General features: G+C 43.3%; 1 protein-coding gene across 1 annotated transcript in view; it reads right to left on the bottom strand.

Annotated features, from left to right (window-relative positions):
• BGAL9 (beta galactosidase 9) overlaps positions 1–26,533 on the bottom strand; it is a 474,420-nt gene that overhangs the window by 50,909 nt on the left and 396,978 nt on the right. The window contains exon 17 of the mRNA XM_089453307.1: positions 7,833–8,044. Within this exon, the coding sequence (XP_089309433.1) occupies positions 7,833–8,044 (212 nt within the window). The remainder of the gene's footprint in view (positions 1–7,832; positions 8,045–26,533) is intronic.

Here is a 26,533-nt window from a genome sequence, read left to right as displayed (position 1 = left end):
ATTCACCATTGGTAGGCCATCAGGGGTTTACCAAAACCTATAGGGCCATTAGAGAGAGGTTCTCATGGAAGGGCCTCAAGGAGGACGTACTCCAGCATATCCGAGAGTGCAAAGTTTGCCAGAGGAACAAGGGGGAGATGAGCCATCCAACAGGATTATTGCAGCCTCTTTCCATTCCAAAGGGGAAATGGGAGTGTATTCCGATGGAATTATCACAGGGTTGCCCATGGTACAGGGCAAGAATTGCATCTTTGTCGTCGTTGATCGACTAACAAGGTACTCACACTTTTTCGCCATATCCGCACGCTACACAGTAGCACAGGTGGCCAAGCTGTTCTTCAGAGAGATCTTCAGGTTACATGGCCTTCCCAAGACCATCACCAGTGACAGGGATAACCATTTCATGGGCGGATTTTGGCAGGAGCTTTTCTGGTTGGTGGGGACAGAGTTGACACTAGGTACCAGTTATCACCCACAGACAGACGGGCAGACAGAAATAGTTAACAAGTGGCTGGAGGGCTACTTGCGTAACTATGTCAATGGGCAACAGCAAGCATGGCTGAAGTCGCTGCATCTGGGGGAGTACTGCTACAACACTACACATCACATGTCCATTGGTATGTCACCATTCTATGCTTTGTATGGATATCATCCCTTATCTTTTGCCGACGTGATGTTTGGTGCTAGCAAGGCTCCGAGAGGCAAAATTTGGATCCATGAGAGTCAGGATATTCTCCAAGCTCTCAAGGATAATATGGCTACAACACAGAACCAGCAGAAGCTGTATGCCGACAAGGGTCGGGTGGAGAGACAGTTTGAGGTAGGGGACTTGGTCTACCTACGGTTACAGCCATACCGACAGTCGTCACTGAAGCAGAAGGGGGCTGAAAAGCTCAAGCCCCGCTTTTATGGGCCATACAGGGTGATACGCAGGATTGGACAAGTTGCGTATGAGTTGGAGCTGCCCCAAGGCAGCAAGATTCATAACGTCTTTCATGTATCATGCCTGAAGAAGGCATTGGGACAGCATGTGACAGTGACAGATGAGCTACCGCCCACGGATGATGAGGGGCATTTGGTGTTGCAGCCAGAGGCTATTATTGATACCAGGGAGAGGCAGCTACAGAGCAGGACGGTCCGAGAATTCTTGGTGAGGTGGAAGAATTTACCAAATGGGGATGTCACTTGGGAGAGTGAGAAAATTTTGCAACATCCATCACTTCAATTGCTTGAGGACAAGCAACATTTTGCCGGGGGAGACTGTAATATTCCTAATTAGCTATGGCTAATTGGAATATTCGAGTTTGCTCAATTTTGCCTACTATAGTTATTTATAAATAAAAAGGTGAGGAAAAGGGGGACATAACTCACCTTTAGAATAAAAGTCACTCCCTAGTAGCACAACGTTGTGGCTTAAAGGGGAGCCAAGGGGGCCAAAGGACCACGCAGAGATGGGGCCCACATAGACACTTGGAGGGACTGCGCAGATGGAAGGGAACATGTGGCAAGAGAGGGACTGCGTTGGAGGAGGTGGGCCTTGGGATTGAGAGAGGCCAACACTATAAAGGAGAGGGGAGCCTCCTCATTTTGTCATTCGATTATGTGCATTTGAGCTAGTCACTTCGACTTAGAGCACGTTGGCTGTTTAGCTGGTCTGCAGCACTGTTTAGTGCATCGAGTGTCTCCGTTCAGAGATCTCACCCTTAGCCCCGGGGGACTTCGAGTGCCTGCTCGGGCAAGGTAGTTTTTAGCAGTCTTTTGCAGGAGGATTGATCTTTGGAGGGAGGAGGAACTGAGCATTTTGGATAACTGCACAGTCTTGAGAGAGGGACGCAGTTCTTTTGGTGGGAGTTCCGGATTGAGGGTTTTGCGGAGGATTTGAGTTGGGAGATTGAGCAGGGGATTAACCCTTGCATATTGGAGGATTTTGGCAGAGTTTCAGGTGGAGTTTTGGAGGATTCTATTCAGTGGAGCCTTGAGGGACAACGTAGATCCCCAAGAGGGTGATTTTTCAGGGGTCGGTTATCTCAAAAAAGCTTTTTGGGTTTTTCTGGGTTTCTTGAGTAGAGTCCGATTCCAGAGTTTCAACATTTTCTGAGGAAGGGAACAGCCCCAAATCCTCATTGGATTTCCAGTAGTGGCAACAGCACGACAGTTCTCTAGCAGCTTGGACGCAGTTCAGAGAGAGTCCATTCCTTTGCTATTCTGAGTCTATTTCTTCACTTGCCTTGTGCAAGTTGAGGTGCTACCTGTCTGATCACCTCTTCTACTCTTTCCTTTACTCAGTATAATAAAATAGCTTAGCATTTCTCTATGCATTTCTTGAGTATCTGCTTATATTTCATGTTCACATAATTATATATTGTACCACTGTTATTTTTATCACTTTGAGTTTCCTGGTCACTATATTATTTGGACGTGTTTGGTTAGAGTTTTCTTGGGTTTGAGGGATATCCCGGAAACGGGACATTACATAAGTTTTCCAGATCCAGAGTAGCAGAAACAAGGGGCCGGGTTATTTCCAATGAGGTTGATTTAGTTGCAGAGAAATTCGTTTTCAGTTCCAAAGGCCAAGCAGAGGGTCCAAAGTGTCGGAGAAGCAATTTCCTCAGCATAGACAAGCAATACAACTTCATCAGAGGCAGTTTAGAGGCTAGACGTCATAGGGAATGTGCAAAGCAGCACAAAGGCTAACACAAAGGGTCCAGGAGGACGACTTTCTAAAGCGAAGTTGGGCAAAGATTGCTTGTGGAAGAAGGGTAATTCCCTTAAATAATTTTGGCCAAATTTTCTTGCTGTTTGGATCGCTAGTTGGGCATCCATAGATTGTACTCAGATTTGACTACTACATAATAATAAAAACCCTCACTACTGCACTAGTTTTCCCGCATTGGGTTTTTCCGGGGATAATTGCCCAAAAATAACAGTGTCAATTTAATTGTTGTGTGTGCTAGTATTTTCTTAATTTCCAGTGCTATTATTTCCGAAATATTTTATTTGTGAAGGTTGCAGTGTGATTTATTTGATATTTGTCGTAGCAGATAAATTGTTAAAATAATTAACAATTAGAAAAATAAATTCCAGTTGCTACAATAGGATTTCAATTTTGAAATTTCACATGGTATTAGAGCGTAAGTGATTAGTTGGGAAGCTCAAAAGCAGAGGTGAGAATTTCATTGTCCAGAGGAAGTAGTAGGCTGAAATTCTCAGAGGTTGCGCAGTACCTAAACAGATAGGCCGGATTTTTGGGGAAAGGGTTCGATTTTCAATTGCAGGGTTGTGGAAAATTCGAGTTGCCTGGAATAGTGATTCCAGCAGTAGTTGAAATTTTCACTGAGCAAATTTCTGGTTGGACACAGAGGGTTTTGCTGCAGTTTGTAGAAGTAGAATCCGCGTTAGGTGGAAGAGAAAAGCACACACAACAGAGGGCAAATTTGTCTAAGGGAACTTCGAGTCTCAGAAGTTTGATTTTTCCAGGCAGAATGGTAGTAGTAATTAGCAAATCTGCGCATTCCAGGAGGGAGTGCGAATAGCAGAGCCGCAGCCAAGCAAAGGGAAATAGGGATTTTTAGATAGAATCAGAGGTTGCCACTGCAAGGCTTAGAGATCAAGATAGGTTGGATGGAGCTTCCAACTACATCTGGAAGGTTACGATGTCCTTCCTTCTAAATGAATATGGCCTGAAAGCCTACATAGATAACATGGTGGAAGTTCCTCAGGATGTGGATCAGTTGAAAGAATATATGAAGGAAATGGCGAGGGCGAAGCGATTGATCCTAGATAGAGTCCGAGACCATATAGTCTCACATATAGCGGCCAAGGGAACAACCAAAGAGATGCGGGATGCTGTTTCCACACTATACCAAGGTACTTCTGAGCGAAGAAGTTCCTAGAGGAGAGCTAAGATGCATCGAGATGTAGAAAGGGGAAGACAGATCCCTTCCTCACCTGGATTTAGGAGGTCCGAGACCAACTTACAACTATTAGGGCAACACCTCAACCATCCGAACTAGTGTGATTGGCTTTAAACAATGTCTCAGAGGATTGGAAAGTATTCGTCCAAAGTATATTGGGCAGAGATACTTTGCCACAATGGAACAGAATGTGAGCTAATTTGCAGCAAGACTAGTTGAGGCGAGCTTTGCTCAATAGCTCCATCAGTGGCAGTAGTAGCAGCGGATCAAAGGAGGTGGAGGAGGAGGAGAATGTGGCCCTTGCATCAAAGGGTCCCAGTCAATGACAGGGGGAGCAAAGAAGGAAGAAGGACCTGTCGAAGGTCAAGTGCTTCAAGTGTGGTGAGCTCGATCACTATAACACGTGGTGTCCTCTCAAGAAGAGGGACAAGTTGGAGAAGCAGGATCAACAGGCAACGTCGACCGAGATCAACAAAGTTCGCTCCAGGTTGGAGGAAGACTTCACGATGATGGCAACCATACCTCTAGGATCGAGGTGGGGAAACTTGGAGTTGTAGCCCTAGAGAGCTACAGAGATTGGGTAGGGTATGTGACGAGTCCACCTCATGGATCATTACCTGGCTCAGGGGCCCACAGTATTCAGTAGCAGGATGGATCAGTGGCGGTTGGTGCAGTCAATACCAGAGTGATAGTTGTAGACTAGTAGCAGTCAAATGCTGAGGAGCGCAGTGCAGTGTTGATAGCAGAGAAGGTGGCTCAATGTAGAGTTAGTAGCAACGTAGATACTTCAGTGGATAGTGCAGTAGCTAATAGTAGTCAAGACGCGGGAGACAAATGCATCATACTGAACATAGTTGATTCAAAATTTCAGATGCTTCTCAGTTTAAGTAGTTGTAATGGCAGCAACCACAGATGAGAGGGAGTTGTAGTGCAGATGCCGAGTTGGCAGCGGTATAGCAGAGTCAACAGCAGCACAGATGTAGCATCAAAGTTGCATAGTAGTTGATGGGCAGCAACAACCAGACATTAGCAGCGTAACAAGAGGTGATACAAAGACAGGGTGTTGTGGCAGGAAGTGCAGCACTAGAGAGAACACATCCTCGCTAAGAGGGAGTGCTAGTTTCTGTAGCATCGGATGTGTTCTAGCCACAAAATTTGGTGGAGAGGCTAGAATGTATGAGATCTCCAAAACCCATAAATCATTTCTGGAAATTATACCTAGAGATGGATTAATTAGATTATTAGTCGCTTTTTAAATATTTCCTTAGTCTAAACTTAGGGAATATGGTTAATTAATCAAAATTAATTAAGTCAAGGTGTGAATCATCTAGAAACTCACACGGATCGACTCTAAGGTGATCCTAACCATTGATTAAGATTTAATCTTGGCCATTGGTGCTCCAACAGTGGATTATAAGAGGAAGTCGACGTGCACTTGGAGAAGACACACCAACAATTTGATTTCCTTGGTAGATCGATTTCCAGAGAGCAATAGCAGTTGTAGGAGAGCCAGAAATCGAAGCAGAGATAGTGAAGGGCATAGACAGTGATCTGGAGTAAGTTTTCCAAATCCGGAGAGGAAGCAGCAAGGGGGCGAGTTATTCACAGTGAGGCAGCGCATAGGACTACGCAGTTGCTTCAGAGAACCAATTCGATTTAGTTGTAGAGAAATTAGTTTTCAATTCCAGAGGTCAGGAAGAGGGTCTAGGGTGCCGAAGAAGCAATTTCCTCAGCAAAGACAGGCAATACAACTTCATCAGAGGCAATTCAGAGGCTAGATGTCACAGGGACTGTGCAGAGCAGTGCAAAGGCTGACACAGAGGCTCCACAAGGATGAGTTTCTGAAGAGAACTTGTGTCGGGATTGCTTGTGGAAGAAGGGTAATTCCCTTAAAATAATTTTGCCCAGATTTTCCTGTTGTTTGGATCGTCAGTTGGGCATCCATAGATTGTACATAGATTTCACTGCTACATAATCATAAAAACCCTCACTGTTGCACCGGTTTTCCCACATTGGGTTTTTCCGGAAACAATTGTCCAAAAATAACGGTGTAAATTTTATTGTGCGCTAGTATTTTCTCAGTTTCCAGCGCAATTATTTCTGCAGTATTTTATTTGTGAAGGTTGCAATGGGATTTATTTGATATTTGCCATAGCAGATAAATTGTTAAAATAATTAACAATTAGAAAAACAAATTCTAGTTGCTGCAATAAGATTTCAGTTTTGTGAAAATTGTAGGAATATGGCATGTAATTGCTCCCATGAGGATGTGAACATGGGGGTCTTGTCATCCCAGCTCAAGAGGATATCAATCCTGAAGGACGAGCTGAATTCTCTCAAGTGGACAGTTCTTTCTAGATTCAAATCTATCATGACAGTTCAGGTACCATTGTCATCTCTATTGCTAGAGCAAATAATCAACAAACAACATAATGTGGTTCAAGCAATACTCCCAAGGATACTAAAAGGACTAAAGCAACACCATATGGAGCTAAACGATTTAGGATTTTTCACCTAATTGAATGTCTTGACTCTTAACAATTACTATAAGGTAGTCTAAATACTAAGTGTTTTCTACAGGTTTCTCACATACTATCATAATCTTTTTGAAACATATGTTGAGAGCTCTCCAGATATAGTTCAAGATTTGGATATGTTTCATTTTAATATTGTAATGAGCTGCTCAAAATTGCTCTGCATATAGTATGTAACTTCCACTACCAATTCTTGGCAGTATTTTATAATATAAAATCCCCCAGTTTTAGTTAAAGATAAAATAACACACTTATGACTTAAAATCATGGTGTACCACTTGGCATCTGTATAGGATAGTTAAGAGGTGAGGAGTCCAAGTAGGTTTACAGTCAGCAGTCCATTGATTCGAAAAGTTTGTCCCTTGAGCCATGTTCATAAGCCCCTTGTGGTTTTCTCAAGGCTTACATTAGAAACATTTGAGCCATAACATGAACACCAACACAAAGCAGTGGAAATCTTAAGTGTAAACCCTAGATCCACAAGGATGTATATATTGTATATGCTAATGCTTTGGTGTCTTATTGTTGAATAGTAATTTTGCAAAATGGGAAGATGGGGGTCAGTCAAAGTATGCAAGACCATAATTGAAATTATGTTTCTAAGGTTTTCTTTGACATAGATGGTGCTCTAGAATATATCTATGTTTCGATATTTACTAATTCAATAACTCCTACTCTACCCTAAAATCAAAATTTAAATCTACTTTGCACCAAATTCTACACATACATATAGAAGAAACATCACTTTTCCCTAGTCATCTTGCTTAACATAAAACTATTATACTATAATTTTTTCCCTTGGTGTTAGCCTACTTTCAATAAATAATTTTTGATGCTCGTTTCCTTCTGAATGAATGTTGACAACCTCCTTACCTATTTTGTTCAAGACTTTATAAGATTCATCATTCTAGTGATAAACAAGATAGTTCATAAATGTTATTTTACTTGGTCATTCAACTGACTCCACCTTATAGACTGTCAGTGTCATGTTGCTGCACCAGCTGTTTGGAATAAAGGGAAGTAAAATAATATACAAGTTTGAGAATAAATTGTTGACATTTGAAGGACTTCATGACTTATATATATATATATATATATATATATATATATCTTGGCTAGCATCAGGAAGAAAAGTTGTTGATGAAAAATAGATGATAACTTTTAACAGAGTAAAGGTATACAAAAAAATTGCAAAACCCTTAATACTTTCATATTTTCTTCACAAATATAACATGCAGGGTGGCTGCAATAAGACATTTGCTTCTCCATTTGTACACATTTATCCTCTGTATAATATATGTAGTATTTTCTCAAAATATGCACAAATGACTAATTGTAGAAAAATCAACATATACCTATCAAAAAAGAGAATTAAGGGGCTTACCAACGTTGTGTGGGTTTTCCGCAGTCGCTTGCACATTTATCTTCATTATAAGCTCCACGATAATCACATACAGCATTACAACCAGTATCTGGTGCAAGGTAGGATGGCCAATACCTCCCTAAACTCTTCCCATTAACCCAAACATGACCCTTTCCCATACTCCCCAAGTCCAGTGTTACAGGATTGTCACCATCTGGAGCATCAAAAACTGTCTACAGATTGACAAAGAAACAAATCCATGCTCATGAAGGATATTGGATAGTAAAAACAATATAAACAAGCAGGGTAAGTCTTGGAATGCAATCAAATATGTTGTTGAAATTATTTCCGCAATGAATACAGGGTACTTTATAGAACTGTGAACATTATCAAGGATGAAGAGATCACCATCTGAATCTCACATCAACATACATAATTGACACACTATTTCTACCACAGTTTTCCAGAATATTGTGTTCCTTTCACTTCTATTGGGACCATATTGCAGATGAAGATAAATTAAAATATGTTTTTGGATGATTGCTTTTGATTTTACATATATTTCATTCAAGAGTTCTGGTAACTAACTTTGCCTAAATTCCCATAAATTCCTGTTCTGATAACTTCTTACAGTTTTCGTATCCCAAACAACCCACTAGAGTGCAAATACATCCAAGGTTATTGTAGTGTTTGGAAACTCAATTAGTTTGGACGTTAATTTAAACCACAAAAAGACAGCACGTTCTATATCAATATGATAATGCATAAGGAGATGCTCCCTTACGCTTAGGATAGTTGAAAATGGCTAAATAAATTTGTGGTGCAGTATAGACTTCAGGCAGCATTACAGGAGCTGTCTTCACTCTCCATGATCTAAAAACAAAAGACCAAAAAAGTCACTATTGACCAACTTCATCAAGTCCCACTTTGTTTCATTGTGCAATACATGGATACAAGTAAAGACTCAAGGGATGAATTCGAAGAGAAGGTGCTATGTTGAAGAGTATTTTTTTGAGGTCACCAGTAACCCACAGGCACTATCATTGAAAATAGCAGTTACACTCTACTATTCTGTTACAAACTATGAAAAGATATTTTGCTCAATTTTGACATTTTTGGTTTCCAACTTAGGAAAAGTGGGTTGGAGGACCCCACTTGCAATTTTTGGCTAAGGAAGACTCCAACATAGGGGAAGAGAGGCAAATTGATCTCTTAGTGGATGGTGGGGGCCACCCCAAAAGGGAAATACACACCCCTTAGACAATTCGCACTTTTGGAGGGAGAAAGTCAAGAGGGGGTCGATGCATGGGACCCACATGGAGAAAAGGAAGCTCAAGGATAAATAGGAGAAGCATGCATCATTTTGGGGCTTTTGAACCTTTGACAAACAAACTTACCTAGCACGCTTGAGCTGTTGAGCCAAGTCTACAAGTGTTGTTCAACACATGAGGTTTCCAAGGGGAAATCTCAACTCTTTCTTCGGTGGACTTCGAGTGCCACCCTAGGGGAGCCATTGTTGCATTTTGGAGCTGATCCAGAGGTGTTTCTACAGGCTAATTCATGGAATTCTGGAGTAGACTGGGCACAGAGAAGGACCACACATATATGAAGAAAGTGAGCTACAGAGCAACATCATTTCCACGAATTTAGAAGCACATTCCCTTGTGGTCTAGCAGAAATTTTGCAGGGGTTTTCCAGTGGTTGGAGAGGCTACACTACAGGCCAAGTTTCCTTCATTTGGGCTAGCGCAAAAGTGACTGGACTGGGCCTGCGCAGTCCCTTTGTGAGGGCCACTTGTTGAGAGGGCCCACTCCAGGATTTTGGAGCTGAGTTGGCTTGGAGGCATAAGGAGAATTTTGGGAGAGGTTACTCAGCGTTTTGGAGGATTTGAGCAGCAAGATTTGTTGGAGGTTCAAATTTCTCAGTTGGTTGAGGAGCACGCTAATATTGGGGTGAATTTCTATAATATTCCTAATTAGCCATGGCTAATTGGAATATTCGATTTTGTTCAATTTTTGCCTTCTATAGTTATTTGTAAATAAAAAAGTGAGGAAGGGGGAAATAACTCACTTTTAGAATAAAAAGTCACTTCCTAGTAGCACAACGTTGTGACTTAAAGGGGAGCCAAGGGGGCCAAAGGGGGACGCAGAAATGGAGCCCACGCAGACACATGGAGGAACTGCGCAGGAAGGAAAAAAAACACGTGGCAAGAGGGGAATCATGCAGGAGGAGGTGAGCCTTGGGATTGAGAGAGGCAAGGGCTATAAAAGAGAGAGGAACCCCCTCATTTGGATCATTCAGTTATGAGCATTTGTGATAGTCATTTCGACTTAGAGCACGCTAGCTGTTTAGCTAGTCTGCAGAACTATTTAGTGCATTGAGTGTCTCCGTTCGGAGATCTCACCCTTAGCCCCGGGGGGCTTCTAGTGCTTGCTCGGGCAAGGTATTTCCATTGGCATTTCAGCAGTAGTTACATCAGCATTTCAGAAGCAGTTTTATCAGCATTTTGGAGGACTACACAGCATTGAGAGAGGGATGCAGTTCTGGAGGACTGTGCAGCACTAAGAGAGGGACGCAGTTCTGGCTTGAGGGTTTGCAGTAGGATTTGTGCTGAGAGATAAAGTAGGGGATCAGCCCTTGCATCTGGAGAGTTTTTGGCAGGGGTTTCAGGCATATTTCTGGAGGGTTTCATTCAGTGGCGACGCAAAGCACAGAGAGACTGCGTAGAACCCCAAGGGGGTGATTTTCAGGGGTCGGCCATTCCAAAAACACTTTCTGGGCTTTTCTGGGTTTCTTGAGTAGAGCCCGATTGCAGAGTTTCAGCCATTTCCGAGGAGGGGAGCAGCCCCAAATCCTCATTTGATTTCTAGCAGCACAACAGTTCTCCAGCAGTTGGGACGCAGTTCAGAGAGGGGCCACTCCTTTGCTATTCTGAGTGTATTTCTTCACTTGCCTTGTGCAAGTCGAGGTGCCATCTTCCTGATCACCTCCTGTACTCATTCTATTACTCAGTATAATAAAATGGCCTAGCATTCTCTCTGCATTTCTTGAGTATCTGCTTATGGTTTTATTATTATACGTTGCATCATTGTTATTTGTATCTCTTGAGCATTCTTGGCTATCATACCACTTGGGTGTTTCTCCTATACTCTTAGACAGAGTCTGGAAAGGGCCAGGTAGCCTTCGGATCTCGTCCTCTTTTTAGAGGCGACATATCTGGTAAATGCCCTCCTAGTCCATCTCTGGTTGGAGTTTGCTCGAGTTGGGGTATATTCTTGATAAGGGATATTACAGTGGTATCAGAGCATAGATCTGGCTCAGCCTGTGGAGCTAGCAATCTATGACATCGGGGGAAAAACCTTATATCTGTTACAGAGGTCGGAGATATAGAGACTCTAGGCATAGGTTGGAGAACACTTACGGAGAGGGTGACTATGTTCCGGTAGTAGACGCAGAACAAGAAGAGCCTATAGTGGACGCAGCGCAGAGGGAGCCTGTGGTGGACGCAAAGCAGTGTGCTCTGATGGTAGATGATGACGGGAAGAGATTTGCGGATATGCTCCTCAAATCAGTGCAGGATTTGTCGAGGCAAATTGAGGTGATGGGGCAGAGATTCACGGCAGTAGAAGCCAGACAGCGTAAGAGCCCACAGGTTTTCTAGGTTGGTGAGGGATCGAGCGCATCCCACCATTTGCTAGAGCAGCGTGATACTGCACAGCAGGTGGCCTCACATGCCCCTACACGCTCTACCATGTCCACTTTCTTAAGAGCAAACGCAGGGGTCGTAGCCCAGTAGGAGGCAGAGCCCGGACATATGGGCGAATATTTTGCAGAGTACCAGGCCTATGGGCAGGAGTTCAGGGAAGCCCTCCCATTCAGAGATTTTGTTCAGCTCCAGTGGGATAGCAGACCCCGCGACCATCACAGAGGGTACCAGCATTACCATGATGGTGACACCCACCGTGCACCACTTGCCTACGTTTCATGGTTCATCAAACAGTTCGGCAAAGTCTTGGGTGGAGAAGCTGGACATTTATTTCCAGCTTAACCAGATGTCGGAGACAAAGGCCATCAAAGTGGCAACATTGCATTTGGATGGTGAGGCCCAGGATTGGTGGTTTCATGGGATGGTTACACTCGGGCACTCTATAGTGACAACATATGTTGAGTTTACCAGGAGATTGATAGAGCGATTTGACCGGAGGGAAGCTAATTAGCCCATGGATATCAATATGGTGTTCCATCTCAAGGAGAATCTTATAGTCGATTATCAGCGGATAAGAAAATAGAGAAAAACAAATCCAATTGGCACCTGATGCTTTTTCCCATGCTCTGAGCATATCAAACCTTGATGAAAACTGCTACTGGTTTCAAACCTTTCTAGTTGGTTCATGGTATGGAAGTGGTCTGTTGAGCTGACAAGGCTCAAACAGATAGGGAGCCCAGAGACCTACATTGCAGATTTCTTGGGGGTCTCCATGATGGTGCCAGACCTATCTACGACGCGAAGGGTCTATATGTATGTTGAGGGGTTAGCAGAGCCACTTCGGGGTCGAGTCCGATCCACTAGACCAGCCACACTCGAGGACGCTATCAGCAGGACTCGGGGCTTACAGGATGTCTTACCCATGACCTGGACACCTTACCCCCAGAGATAGACTTTCCAGTCTAAGGGGAAGGACGTGAGGATTCCACCTCCAAGGGGGAATGCAGGACGTGTACAACTTGATGATGATGCCAGGAGGGAGCTGAAGAAGAAGCGGTTGTGCTTCACATGTTAGGAGCCGTGGGCACTGGAACATAGATGTGCTGCTAGCAAAGCACATTCTATTGAGGTCTTGTCTGAGAGCAGTGGAGAAGAGGATGACGAGGATGATGGGGAGGCAGGAGATAGCCATGCCGTACAAGGACCTTTACCACCTCCACCACCAACAGCAGGAGGTGCATCATTTGCACCCACCGGAGGGGCCCTTGCAGCATTGCGAGTAGTTACCAAGTAACTGACGCTACGCGTACAAGGGACAGTGCGTGGCCAGCGGGTATCAATTTTGGTCAACAGTGGGGCGACCCACAACTTCATCGATGCACAGATGGTTGAGCGGAGAGGTATACAAACAAAGAGCTTCGATGGGTTTTCAGTCTTGTTCCTAGGAGATCAAACCATGACGTGTGCTCGTTATGTCCCAGAGCTTTCAGTGATGATGGGCACCTACACTTTGACTGACCACTTTTTCATGATCGATATTCCGGACACCAACATGATATTGGGTCTTCAGTGGCTTATCACTCTAGGGAAGGTCACGATAGATTGGAAGACCCTAGAGATGGAGTGGGATGATGAGAAGATAGGGAGGCATGCGAAGATACGGGGATAGCACACATATCCACCTCAAACTGTTTCGGCTCATCGAATGGAGGCAGTCTTCCGAAAGGGAGACATAGAGTGGGCAGTGGAGCTGCGTGCATCAGAGGCAGGGTCTACAGGGCAGACGGTACATCCAGAGATACAGTGTATCCTTGATCAGTATGCCATAGTGTTTGGGGAGATTCCACCAGGGCAGCCACTGGATCGGGGGGTTGAGCACACCATCTAGCTGGAGCAGGGCATACAGGGAACGATCACCACCCCCTATAGGCACCCCAAGGCCTATCGGGATGAGATTGAGAGGGCTATCCAAGAGTTGCTAGCTCTTGGGCACATTCGACCGAGCACGAGTCCTTTTGCTTCTTCTGTGGTGTTGGTGAAGAAGAAGGACGGTACGTTGAGGATGTGCATTGATTATAGGGCCCTGAACAAGAAGACCCTGAAGAACAGATACCCCATACCCAGGATCAATGAGTTGATGGACGAGTTGAGAGGGGCACATTTCTTCTCAAAGATTGATTTGAGATCGGGGTACCATCAGATTCGCGTGAGGGAGCAGGACATTCCCAAGACTGCCTTCAGGTGTCACTGTGGGCACTTTGAGTTCTTGGTGATGCCTTTTGGGCTAACCAACGCCCCAGCTACATTTCAGTCCTGCATGAATCACATCTTCCGTAGTCACTTGAGGAAGTTTGTGTTGGTATTCTTCGATGATATTCTCATTTATAGCAGGACTTGGGAGGAGCATCTCCAGCACATTGAGACAGTATTGCGTATCTTACAGGAGCAACAGTTCTATGCTAAACTCTCCAAGTGTGAGTTTGGGTTGGCGAAGATTTATATCTGGGACACATCATAGGAGTGGACGGAGTGAGGGTCCATGAGGAGAAGATCAGGGCCATCAGAGAATGGTTGGAGCTGAGAAATGTGACGGAGCTTCGAGGATTCATTGGCATTTGTACTTACTACCGGAAGTTCGTCAAAGGATTCTCACAGCTTGCTGCACCACTGAAAGATTTGACGAGGAAGGGGGCATTCAGTTGGTCGGACACAGCGCAGCGAGCCTTTGACAGGCTCAAGGAGGTTATGAGCAGCTGCCCAGTGCTTGCATTGCCAGATTTTACGCAACCATTTGTTTTGGAGTGTGATGCGTCAGGAGAGGGGATCGGCGTAGTGTTGATGCAGGGAGGTCACCCTATAGCCTTTGAGAGCCGAAAGCTCCTTCCGCACAAGAGGTTGTATTCTATATACGACAAGGAGATGCTGGCCATCATGCATGCATTGGCTAAGTACCGGCAGTATTTGGTGGGTAACAGGTTTAGGGTGAGGACTGATCACAACAAGCTCAAGTTTTTTTTGGAGCAGAAGCAGCTATAAGAGAGGCAGCAGAAGTGGATCAGTAAGATCCAAGCATATGACTTTGACATTGAGTATGTCAAGGGTAAGAACAACATGGTAGCAGATGCCCTTTCTCATAGACCAACCACGTTGTCTCTTATGAGCTTGGATACAGACTGGAGGGCTCAACTCTTAGTAGAGTACTCCAAGGACAGGTTTGCATGTGAGGTTCTGGATGGGCAGGTGGCAGATGACAGGTACAGGGTGGTCGATGAGATCATCTATTACAGGGACCGGATCTTCTTGACTGAGGGGTCTCAGCTCAAGAAAAAGATACTCCAGGCATCACATGATTCACCTTTGGCAGGATATCCAGGGTTTACCAAAACCTATAGGGCCATTAGAGAGAGGTTCTCATGGAAGGGCCTCAAGGAGGACATACTCCAGCACATCCGGGAGTGCGATGTTTGCCAGAGGAACAAGGGAGAGATGAGCCATCCCGCGGGTTTATTGCAGCCTCTTCCCATTCCGAAGGGGAAATGGGAGAGTATTTCGATGGACTTCATCATAGGATTGCCCATGGTACAGGGCAAGGATTGTATCTTTGTCGTCGTTGATCGACTGACAAAGTACGCACATTTTTTTGCCATATCCGCACACTATACAGCAGCACAGGTGGTCGAGCTGTTCTTCAGGGAGATCTTCAGGCTACATGGTCTTCCTAAGACCATCATTAGTGATAGGGACAGCCGTTTCATGGGCGGGTTTTGGCAAGAGCTTTTCCGGTTGGTGGGGACAGAGTTGACACCGAGTACCAGTTATCACTCATAGACGGATGGGTAGATAGAGATAGTTAGCAAGTGGTTGGAGGGCTACTTGCGTAACTATGTCAGCAGGCAACAGCGAGCATAGCTAAAGTGGCTGCATCTGCGGGAGTACTGCTACAATACTTCACATCACATGTCCATTGGTATGTCACCATTCTATGCCTTGTATGGGTATCATCCTTTATCTTTTGTTGACGTGATGTTTGGTGATAGTAGGGCTCCTAGAGCCAAGATTTGGATCCAAGAGAGTCAGGATATCCTTCTAGCTCTCAAGGATAACATGGCTACAATGCAGAATTAGCAGAAGTTGTACGCCGACAAGGGTCGGGTGGAGAGACAGTTCGAGGTAGGGGACATGGCCTACCTACGATTACAGCCATACCGACAGTCGTCATTGAAGTAGAAGGGGGCTGAGAAGCTCAAGCCCCGCTTTTATGGGCCATACAGGGTGATACGCAGGATTGGACAGGGTGCATATGAGTTGGAGCTGCCCCAAGGTAGCAAGATTCATAACATTTTTCATGTATCATGCCTGAAAAAGCTATTGGGGCAGCAGGTGACGGTGACAGATGAGATACCGCCCATGGATGATGAGGGGCATTTGGTATTGCAGCTGGAGACTATCATTGATACCAGGGAGACGCAGCTGCGGATTAGGACGGTCCGAGAATTCTTGGTGAGGTGGAAGAATTTCTCGGATGAGGATGCCACTTGGGAGAGTGAGAAGATCTTACAACATCTATCACTTCAGTTGCTCGGGGACAAGCAACATTTTGCTGGGGGAGACTGTAATATTCCTAATTAGCCATGGCTAATTGGACTATTTGATTTTGTTCAATTTTTTCCTTCTATAGTTATTTGTAAATAAAAAAGTGAGGAAGGGGGAAATAACTCACTTTTAGAATAAAAAGTCACTTCCTAGTAGCACAACGTTGTGACTTAAAGGGGAGCCAAGGGGGCCAAAGGGGGATGTAGAAATGGAGCCCACGTAGACACATGGAGGAATTGCGCAGGAAGGAAAAAAAACACGTGGCAAGAGGGGAATCACGCAAGAGGAGGTGAGCCTTGGGATTGAGAGAGGCAAGGGCTATAAAAGAGAGAGGAACCCCCTCATTTGGATCATTCAGTTATGAGCATTTGTGATAGTCATTTCGACTTAGAGCACGCTGGCTGTTTAGCTAGTTTGCAGCACTGTTTAGTGCATTGAGTGTTTGCGTTCGGAGATCTCACCCTTAGCCCCGGGGGACTTCAAGTGCCTGCTCGGGCAAGGTATTTCCATTGGCATTTCAGCAGTAGTTACATCAGCTTTTCAGCAGTAGTTTCATCAGCATTTTGGAGGGTTGCGCAACACTGAGAGAGGGACACAGTTCTGTAGGACTGTGCATCACTAAGAGAGGGACGCAGTTCTGGTTTGAGGGTTTGCAGTAGGATTTGTGCTAAGAGATAGAGCAGGGGATCAACCCTTGCATCTGGAGAGGTTTTGGTAGGGGTTTCAGGCATATTTTTGGAGGGTTTCATTCAGTGGCAGTGTAGAGCATTAAGGCACTGCGCAAAACCCCAAGGGGGTGATTTTCGGGGGCCGACCATTCCAGAAACGCTTTCTGGGCTTTTCTGGGTTTCTTGAGTAGACCCCGATTCCAGAGTTTCAGCGATTTCCGAGGAGGGGAGCAGCCCCAAATCCTCATTTGATTTCTAGCAGCAGCAACAGCACAACAGTTCTCCAACAACTGGGACGCAGTTCAGAGAGGGGCCATTCCTTTGCTATTTTGAGTGTATTTCTTCACTTGCCTTGTGCAAGTCAAGGTGCCATCTGCCTGATCACCTCCTATACTCATTCTATTACTTAGTATAATAAAATGGCTTAGCATTCTCTGTGCATTTCTTGAGTATTTGCTTATGGTTTTATTGTTATACGTTGCATCATTGTTATTTGTATCTCTTGAGCATTCTTGGCTATTATACCACTTGGGTGTTTCTCTTATACTTTTAGACAGAGTCTGGAAAGGGCCAGGTAGCCTCCGGATCTCGTCCTCTTTTTAGAGGCGACATATCTGGTAAATGCCCTCCTAGTCCATCTCTGGTTGGAGTTTGCTCGAGTTTGGGGTATATTCCTGATAAGAGATATTACAATTTCAGAGGTTGGAACCAAGCCCAAACCTTTATGGGTCTTTGTGGGTTTCTTGAGGAGAGGCCAAGGCTAATTTCTCGGAATTTTTTAAGCACTCTAGAGGAGCCAAACAACAACTTCTTTCCAGCCAGCAATTGGAGATTTCCAAGGCCAATGCAGAAACAAAAGGGGAAGTACTTCCTAGCATTTGGGCAACACAATTTCTCACAGGGGCTTGTAAAGCTTGCTTTATTAAGCCCAGGTGCACATGTTCCATTCATATTTGTACTTTCCTCTTGCATATATAATAAAATGGCTCAGATTTGTGCAATTTTTTGTTGAATTTGTGGGACACTTATTACATGTTGAATTTTATGTGTTGCATGTGAATTTTTGCTTGTTTATCATTGTCTTTCGTAGTAGGAATAATACAGTGGTATCAGAGCCATAATCTTGGCTCAGCTTGGGGGGAACCCTTTAGTCTATGACACCAAGGGATAGGCAGAATATCACATACAGGAGACAGAGGTACAAAAGCAAGGAAAGAGAGATGCAGATTACCCCTAACCCAGAAACCCTTGAGCAAGAGGTTGAGAGGCCAAACATGCGGGGTAATCGGAATCACAAAGAGGAAAAAGAGGAGTAACTTGCCCAAAGCCTCTTGACGACTATCAACGATTTGTCCAAGGGCATTGATGAGTTGAGACAACAGAACAACAATAATAACAAGGGTAAGGGCAGCCAGGGAAACATCCATTTGGGGGAGGGTTCAGATACCTCACACCCCTAAGCCACCAACCCACATAACATGCCTCATATCTATAGTGCACCACCCAGGCCCACTATCCCCACGGTTCTAGCATCTGGTGCTAGAGGGTAGCAGGGGCAGGAGGATATGCCCATGGGAGACTACTCTTTGGAGTACCAGTCATATGGGCCTCATTTTAGAGATGCCATCACTTTCAATGATTTATGCCAGCTCAAGGGTAACAACAAGAACAAGGGGCTGAGTGGAGGAGCTTATATGCATGGCACTGATTTGCAACGCGCTGTGGGAAGGCTATTCCTTCCAACTTTTGATGGCTCTCCTAAGAGCTCAGCCAAGGCGTGGGTTGAGAAGTTGGATGATTATTTTCAGCTAAACTAGATGACAGAGATGGACGCAATCAAGATTGCCACTTTGCACATGGAGGGAGAGGCTCATAATAGGTTTTCCATGGATTGGCTAATTTGGGCATGCAAGTATCACTACCTATGACGAGTTCACACAGAGGGTGTTTGAGCGCTTTGAGAGGAGAGACCCTAAGAAGCACTTCCGAGAGATGACACGGCTCAAGCAGAGCAAGAGTGCCGAGACATATATCTCTGAGTTTCTGTGGTTATCAATGTTGGTGGTAGATTTGTCGGAGGCCAGGAGAGTTTTATTATTTGTGGATGTCCGATGGATTAGTATAGCCACTAAGGGGCTTGGTGAGATCCAACAAGCCCAACACTTTGCAAGACGCAGTAGACAAAGCCTGGGATTTGCAGGATGCGCTTCTTAGGACCAGAGCACAAGTACCCACCAAACCCGTATTCCAGCAAAGGGGCAGAGACACTAGACCTCCACCACAGTGAGATATTCAGGGGCACGGGTCTCAAAATGCCAGTAATTTCGAAACCACTACAATTACACAAAATGCCAATAATCCCTTCCTTAGGGTCTCAAAATGCTAGACTACTTCCCTTCTTCAGCTGGACATTGAGTTTCTGGAAGCTAGGGAGGCTAGATCTTACCCTCAAGGGCCTAGATCAAACTTCCTTGCTTGGATGAATAGCCAATAAAATAATTTTTGCTTCAAACCCTTGAGTTGTCACCTACACAAATGAATAAAAGAATTCCAAACCCCAAATATATATAGAATATTTCAAAAACCCAAAATACTCATGTGCTGCAAAATAACAAGGGTTAGAAAAATAATTTACAAAATATTTACAAATGTACAATATTTACAAAATAAAATTACAAGCTCTCATTAGCATATTAATTCCTTTTAGCCCAAGATCAAATAATAATTTTGAAAATATTTTTTTAAATAAATGGCAATGGATGAATAATTTTCGAAAGATAGATTGGACAAAAGCATTCTGCAAAATAATTTACCACAACGAAATCTCAGAGCCCAAACAAGGTCGGCTCTTCCCCCCAGTCTGTGAACTTGGAGCCCAAAGGTTAGAGTACTTGAAAATCTCTATAAGTTTCTCAAGATAAAACTGTTAGATCATATGGTGAATCAAGGAAATTTGCTCTTCAAGGAGGCCTAAAGAAACAGTTTCACTATCTATGGATGTAACTACACGATAACTTTAGACATTTACACTTCGATAGCAATTGTTATGGACTTTCAAGGATGCAAATGCAAATTGTCCCCTAGGAACATTCATTCATTCCTTGTCTGATGAGTAACACATGCAAAAATCTCCAATAGTTTCAATGATTCCACTAATTCGCCTTAATTAGGGCACATTATTTCACCATAAGAAAATAATTCCATGCATTACACATCCATTAAAACAAAAATATAACATTATATTGCACTTACAAGACAAAGAAGAATATATCCATCCACATTCTTGCCAAAGAGAAGCTCCAAGAGAGATAGCGAAAACTTTCCACACATCAAAATGCATTTAATCATCCAAAATCATTCCACAATTGCAGGTCTGAATTCTTTAGAGAGAGATATCCCAAATCCAAGTGATGATGAATGAGAGAGAATGCCTCTCTTATATTTATACAATCTTCTAAGGGATTTGAGTGGCCAAATTCAGCCTAATGATGCCTCTAAAATTAAATAATGTGCAAAATAACAATACTTTTGGTGACAAGCCCACCAAATAGCTCCACAAAAAGAATAATTAGCCACTCAAGGGGGCCGAAATGATAGAAAAGTAACTAGAAGGGCCGTTGGAAGGCCAAATGAAGTCCCTCATGTGCCATAATGAATAGGAGGGCTCCAATAATAGTGATGAAGGGCGTGCCCCTTGATCTCCAAGCAAATGACTTGCGATGCTCCCAAGTGGTTGTGGGGGCACAAAGAACGTCCTCATGGGTCTCCAACTAAATTGAACAAGCATGTGCTCCAGCATCAAGGGTTAGGACAACGATGCAAGCCCTCCATTGTCTCCCTAGGTAAGACAAAACCCCATCTGGCCCCTGGATCAACTACCAAGTGTGTCGTGCAAGTGTGTAGTTTGCTAGGCAATGTGGTCTAGGTGCATCATCATCATCAAATGAATGGGGCACAAGCAAGCAATAAATGGTGCTAAAGGATCCCATGGTGTAGCGATCTGCTCTCTGCTATAGTGGAGGCCCATGGCTCTCAACGCTCACCCTACAAATGCCATTAAGACTCTCTAGAGGGCTTGGGCCCTGTATAGGGAGACCAAACCAATGTTGCACGAAGCGGGAGCGAAGCGGAAGCGCGAAGCGGAAGCACGGAGCGCGGAAGCGTCATTTTCCAAAAATCTAGGAAGCGTCTGCTATATATATATATTTTTTTATATTTTTTTGCATTTATACTCAAAACAAACATCCCAAATACCAAATTAATTGTAGAAGACATGAAAACATGCATATTTTTGCATAAATCAAGATAGATATGGCATCCATGATTCCATTGTAGTTACTAGTATATACAACAATCATCTATATTCTAGCTATTACAAACATACATCAAATTTTTAAGCATATTATAAAACATAAAACATAGAGCATATTATGATTTATCTAGCAAGTGAGCAACTGTCAACATTTGTCATGTCCAAAATTCAATAATATTAGCTAGATACATTTAATAATTATTAATGTCATTAATATAAATATATAAGCGTTTATCAATAACATTATTAAATATAATTGTACATGTGTTTCATATACCTTTCCTTTCCATTTAAATTACAATAATAAAACTTATAATATCTTTCTTTTATTATTCCTCACTCAACTATATTGCATTCACACATTTTTCTTGTGCCATCGACAAAATTTTGATATAAATAAGAAAAATATAATTCAAACTTTTTTTTTCAAATATAAAAAACGCTTCCATCACTTAATTTCACACAAGATCGAATTCAGACCTTAACCTATCACTGTAAATCACTTAATTTCACATTCGTCATTAACACAAGATCGAATTCAAACATTAACCATCACTGTAAATCACTTAATTTCACATTCTTCATTTATGTTTATTACAGTTTAACAGGATACGTCCTTTGCACTGTGTCTTTGCTAAGCCAGTCAAAGTAAATGTACAGCCACGGAGGACATATTACAATAATTTAAACTTAGATTTTCAGTGGACGTGGGTGCAGTCTTTTTGTACAATGCGTGCTGTCAGCGTTGAAACTGCGCCAGAGTTCGGCTCTTGTGAGCTTGTAACAAGATGTCCCCGGTGCGTTAAATCCGAAGGCTATCAATATTTGTGGGCTATAGCTCTATTAATATAGGAGTCGGGTGCGTTAAATCCGAAGGCTATCAATATTTGTGGGCAACGCTTCTCAAAAACCAGGAATCGCTCAAAAAATGCGGAATCGCGCTTCGGGAAAAATGGAATCGCGCTTCCTTTGGCGCTTCCGGAACGCTTCCGTACGGGACGCGATTCCGGCCTAGGATCCGGGGGGGGGGGGGGCGCTTCCTGCAACACTGGACCAAACCCTAAGATGAAATCCACCTGCAATCTTGTATAAAATCAAATGCGTCTTCTCACCTTCCAGTACAATAGTTTATTAGTGCGTAAATGAGCTTACAAATCATGGAACTAAGTGGGCACTTCATAGTGGCAAGCCCTTCCATAATGGGCTTTAGAATGTACAGGTGTTCCCAGGGGCAAGAAAGAGGTTCATCAAGGACCCTATTAGGTGGTTTTTGTTGATCAGTGGTTGTCATTGATGTCAACCCAAGCAGCACCAGGGGATACCCCGATCTTGCATGGACATTTTGGCTTGAAAACTTACTCTATTATGAGTCAAGGATCTTCTAGATGGATTCTACTTGTCGAGATGTTTTCGTTGATATATGGCACGCCACATAATTCTTCATAGTTTGAGATATATTCGTGTTTGAAGTTAGTAACCCCAGTGAGTGGGCTAAAACCCTATGGGGTTGTGGCATGGCACTCATAATTGGTTGTGATCATTGAATAGTCAATAATTAATAATTTGTTTTTTGCTTCTAAAATCCCTCCAACGTTCACTTGTTGATGACCCTCTCAACTTAAGACATTCATATAAATTTTGTGGCTTCAAACAGGTCATCGTGGCATTTTCGCTATAACTTTTTTTCTGCGAAGCTTTAGAAGCTGAAATTACAACACATTTGAGCAGAAATCTTGAGGAACCTCGTCACCGAATTTTAGATCTTGGTTCGCTATATTTTTGGAGATATGATCCAAGGAAGATAGGGTTTTTGCAGGCTCCCGAATTCCATGTCAAACAGATGACGTTGATAAAATTGTCATAACACTCTCTTTGAGCATTGGATTCAAATTTCATAAATAGTCACAGAAAGAGGACAGACTGTAGTTTGTTGAGTAGTGTTTTCAGGGCCAAAGGTCGCAACAGTGACACACGGCACTTCGTATAAGTTCACTCTGCTAAACCAGTCTATAATTAGGTCATCATGGAAGATTGGGCATAACTCTTTCTTGAAGAATCCAATCTTGATCAGACCTGTGGGGTTGGAAAGAGGAATCAGAGGCCTACCCTAGGACGAAATTTCAGAGCTTGGAGATCCGAAATTACATAGATACAACAGATTCAATATCAAGCTCCTAGAAGGCAAGAAAAGGCATGCATTCAAGGATCACTGCAGTAAGGACCACACATCAATAGTCAAGGGTAAGTCTCCTACAACAAGGTATGTATGATTAGTGTTTACATTTGAATTTTGGGTATCATCTCTGACATATTTGTTAGCAAGAAAACGTAAGTATATACAGGGTCTTGGTTATATCTCTATGTCTCTATATGTCACAGTTAGTTTTTCAGATCTCCTATTCTTGATACTACACATTTGATGCTACATATTCTTGATGCTACACCAAGTCTGCTAAATGTATATGATGTTGTAAGTTCATGTTACTTTTCTTGTCATATTTGATAGAATGGTCTTTGTTGTTGTACTTAGAACTTGGTCCATCACAAGTCTAGGGTCTGTTATCAATTTTTATTGTGAAAATTCTATCACTGCAACCACTGATTTATTTTACCTACTTATTTCTCAATAAGTTATTTACGAAAACCCTTTAGTAAACATTAAAATAAATTCTGTTGTAGATATCACACCATAATACAGAAACAAACACATGCACATGAATCAACACATCAACACAGATATTTTGGACAATTGCCCCTGGAAAAACCCAATGTGGGAAAACCGGTGCAGCAAAGGAGGATTTTATTATTCAACAATTCTTCAGTACATCTGGGTGCCAAATTGGCTTACCCAACAAAGAAAAATATTCTCCAGCAATTCTCCGAGTCTCAGTGTCAGGCTCACTGGCCTCTGTGCAGCTCCCAGACCCTCTGTGTTAGCTCTTACCTCTCTGCGTTAGCACTGGGCTCTCTGCATCACACACGCAGACCCTCCAGTGACTACACATTCTGCTGCCTCTGCATCTGCCTCTCCAACCTCTGCGTTGGACTTCTGGTGCTCTTCCTGACTCTCTGTTCCATACTGCATCTTGTTGCTCTCCAGACCACTGGATCGAATTTCTCAGCTAACTCCGCTCCAAAAATCGAATTGACTGGTCTCCCTTAGTGTGTCTTCCAACTGACCCTCAAGCCTCCTCTTATACTTTTCTCGTTGGTCCTTCAACGACCAAGATTAAATCTCTAATCAATGACTAAGATGAGATTTGGCTTGATCCATGACTTTTGGAACCTTCTAACGCAGTTTTATATTAATACCCATTAATATTTTATTTTTCCTAAGTTTAAACTTAGGAACTCATTAAAAATATTAATTATTTTAATATCCCCCAAACTGGGTACAATTTGTCCAAACCATTTCTGGGTCTTGGAGATCTCATGTGCTTTAGCCTCTCCACCAATTTTCATGGCTACAGCACATCTGATGCTACCCCAAATCAAAACTCCCTCTTAGCGAGGATTGTGCTCTAGTAATACTCCACACTAAGCATTACTCTGATTATACGGCACCGGTACCTGTGCTGATGCTAGGCCTCCCAGCCTAACATCCTCTGCACTGTTGCATCCTGTACTACTACCCATGGCTCTGCCTCTGCCACTGTTGCATCTGTACGACAACTCCCTCTACATCCGTGCTGCTGCTGGTCCTTTCTCCCAACACTGCAACTCCCTCTGCATCCATGCTACTATTGGTCCTTCTTCCCAGCACTGCATTTGCATTGCAATCTCTTCTCGTCATGCTACATCATGCTACTACTGACTACTACTGCACTGCAACATCACCCCCATTTCTGCCACTGAAATGGATTCTTTATCATCCCCATCTTTTCCCTGAAATAATCAAACTTTGTTCTTCCAAGGGCCTTGGTGAGGATGTCTTCCACCTGTTTTCCTGTAGGAGTGTAGCTCAACTGTACAACTCCTCGTTGGGCACAGTCTCTGACAAAGTGACACTGGATATCAATATGCTTTGACCGATGGTGAAACACTGGATTCTCAGAGAGCTTAATGCAACTCTGATTATCACACATGATCTTGGTCGCCTCCATCTTTCTTTTGAATAGGTTCACAAGCAGTTTTCTAAGCCATATGGCCTCGCACAAAGCTGTATATATTCTGCCTTAGCTGAGCTCAGAGCTACGGAATTATGTTTCCTACTAGACCAGGAGGTCATTCCTGATCCAATGTTGAAATAGTACCCGAGGTACTTTTCCGATCTACTGAACTTCCAGCCCAATCTGCACTAGTGAATCCACTCAATTTGATATCCTTACTCCTGGTGTACAAGAGTCCATAATCAACTGTTCCCTGTATATATCTGAGAACATGTTGGGTGTTGCCCAGTGCACCCTCTTCGGCTCCACCATGAATTGACTGAGGGTGTTGACAGCGTAACAAATGTCTGGCCTGGTATTGACCAGATACATCAGGGAACCCATGAGCTGCCTGTACAAGTTGGGATCAACATCCTTGTCTTCTGATGCATCAATTTTCTTCCAGTTGGTGATCATTGGAGTAGCCATGGGTCTACAATCCTCCATCCTGAATCTCTTCAGAAATTTTGTAGCATATTTGTTAAGTTATGGTATGTTCTATGCTTATAACAGTTTACTTTTTTTTCTTATTATATTCCACAGATTAGCAATCACATGTACATAAAGTAAACTGTAGATAGAACATTAAACAATCGACAAAAAACAAGCCAAGACAAGAGACACAAGATGTGGCGGCTAGCCAGGGACAAACCCCACAATGTGTGGGGAAACCCTTTGATCAAATCTTCTTTTATCTTCAATAATTCAGCAAAGAGAAATAGTACAATAAATTTGATTTATATCAGCAGTAGCAAACCCTAGATCAGCAACATCAACATTAACGGCTTCATCATCAAACTAGGGCAGATGATATCTCACAAACTGATCGTCGGATTGGCTTGATTCCACCACCAAAAGTTGCGACGTCTAGAGGAGGTTCAATTGAACCTACAACGCAATTCAGATGAGGAGATCTTCTAGTCCACGCAGGTGAATCTTTACTTCTGCAGTTACAACTTCAGTTTCAGCAGCTTCCGGCTTCAAACTAGGGCAGTCAATATCTTGCAAACTGTCCGTCGAATTGACTTGATTCCACCACCAAAAATTGCGGCTTTTAGAGGAGGTTCATATGAACCTACAGCACAGTTCAGATGAGGATATCTTCTAGTCCACGCAGGTCAATCTTTACTTCTGCAGTTATAGCTTCAGTTTCGGCAGCTTTCGACTTCAAACTAGGGCAGTGGATATCTTGCAAACCGTCCGTCGGATTGACTTGATTCCACCACCAAAAGTTGCGGTTTTCAGAGGAGGTTCAGATGAGGAGATCTTCTAGTCCACGTAGGTCAATCTTTACT

The sequence above is a fragment of the Pinus tabuliformis genome, chromosome X, assembly GCF_031772625.1.
Source record: "Pinus tabuliformis cultivar Carrire ecotype Pingquan chromosome X, CPIR1, whole genome shotgun sequence".
Taxonomy (NCBI): Eukaryota; Viridiplantae; Streptophyta; class Pinopsida; order Pinales; family Pinaceae; genus Pinus; species Pinus tabuliformis.
The sequence above is the reverse complement of the archived record's forward strand: the minus strand, read 5'-3'. Positions and strand labels throughout refer to the sequence as shown.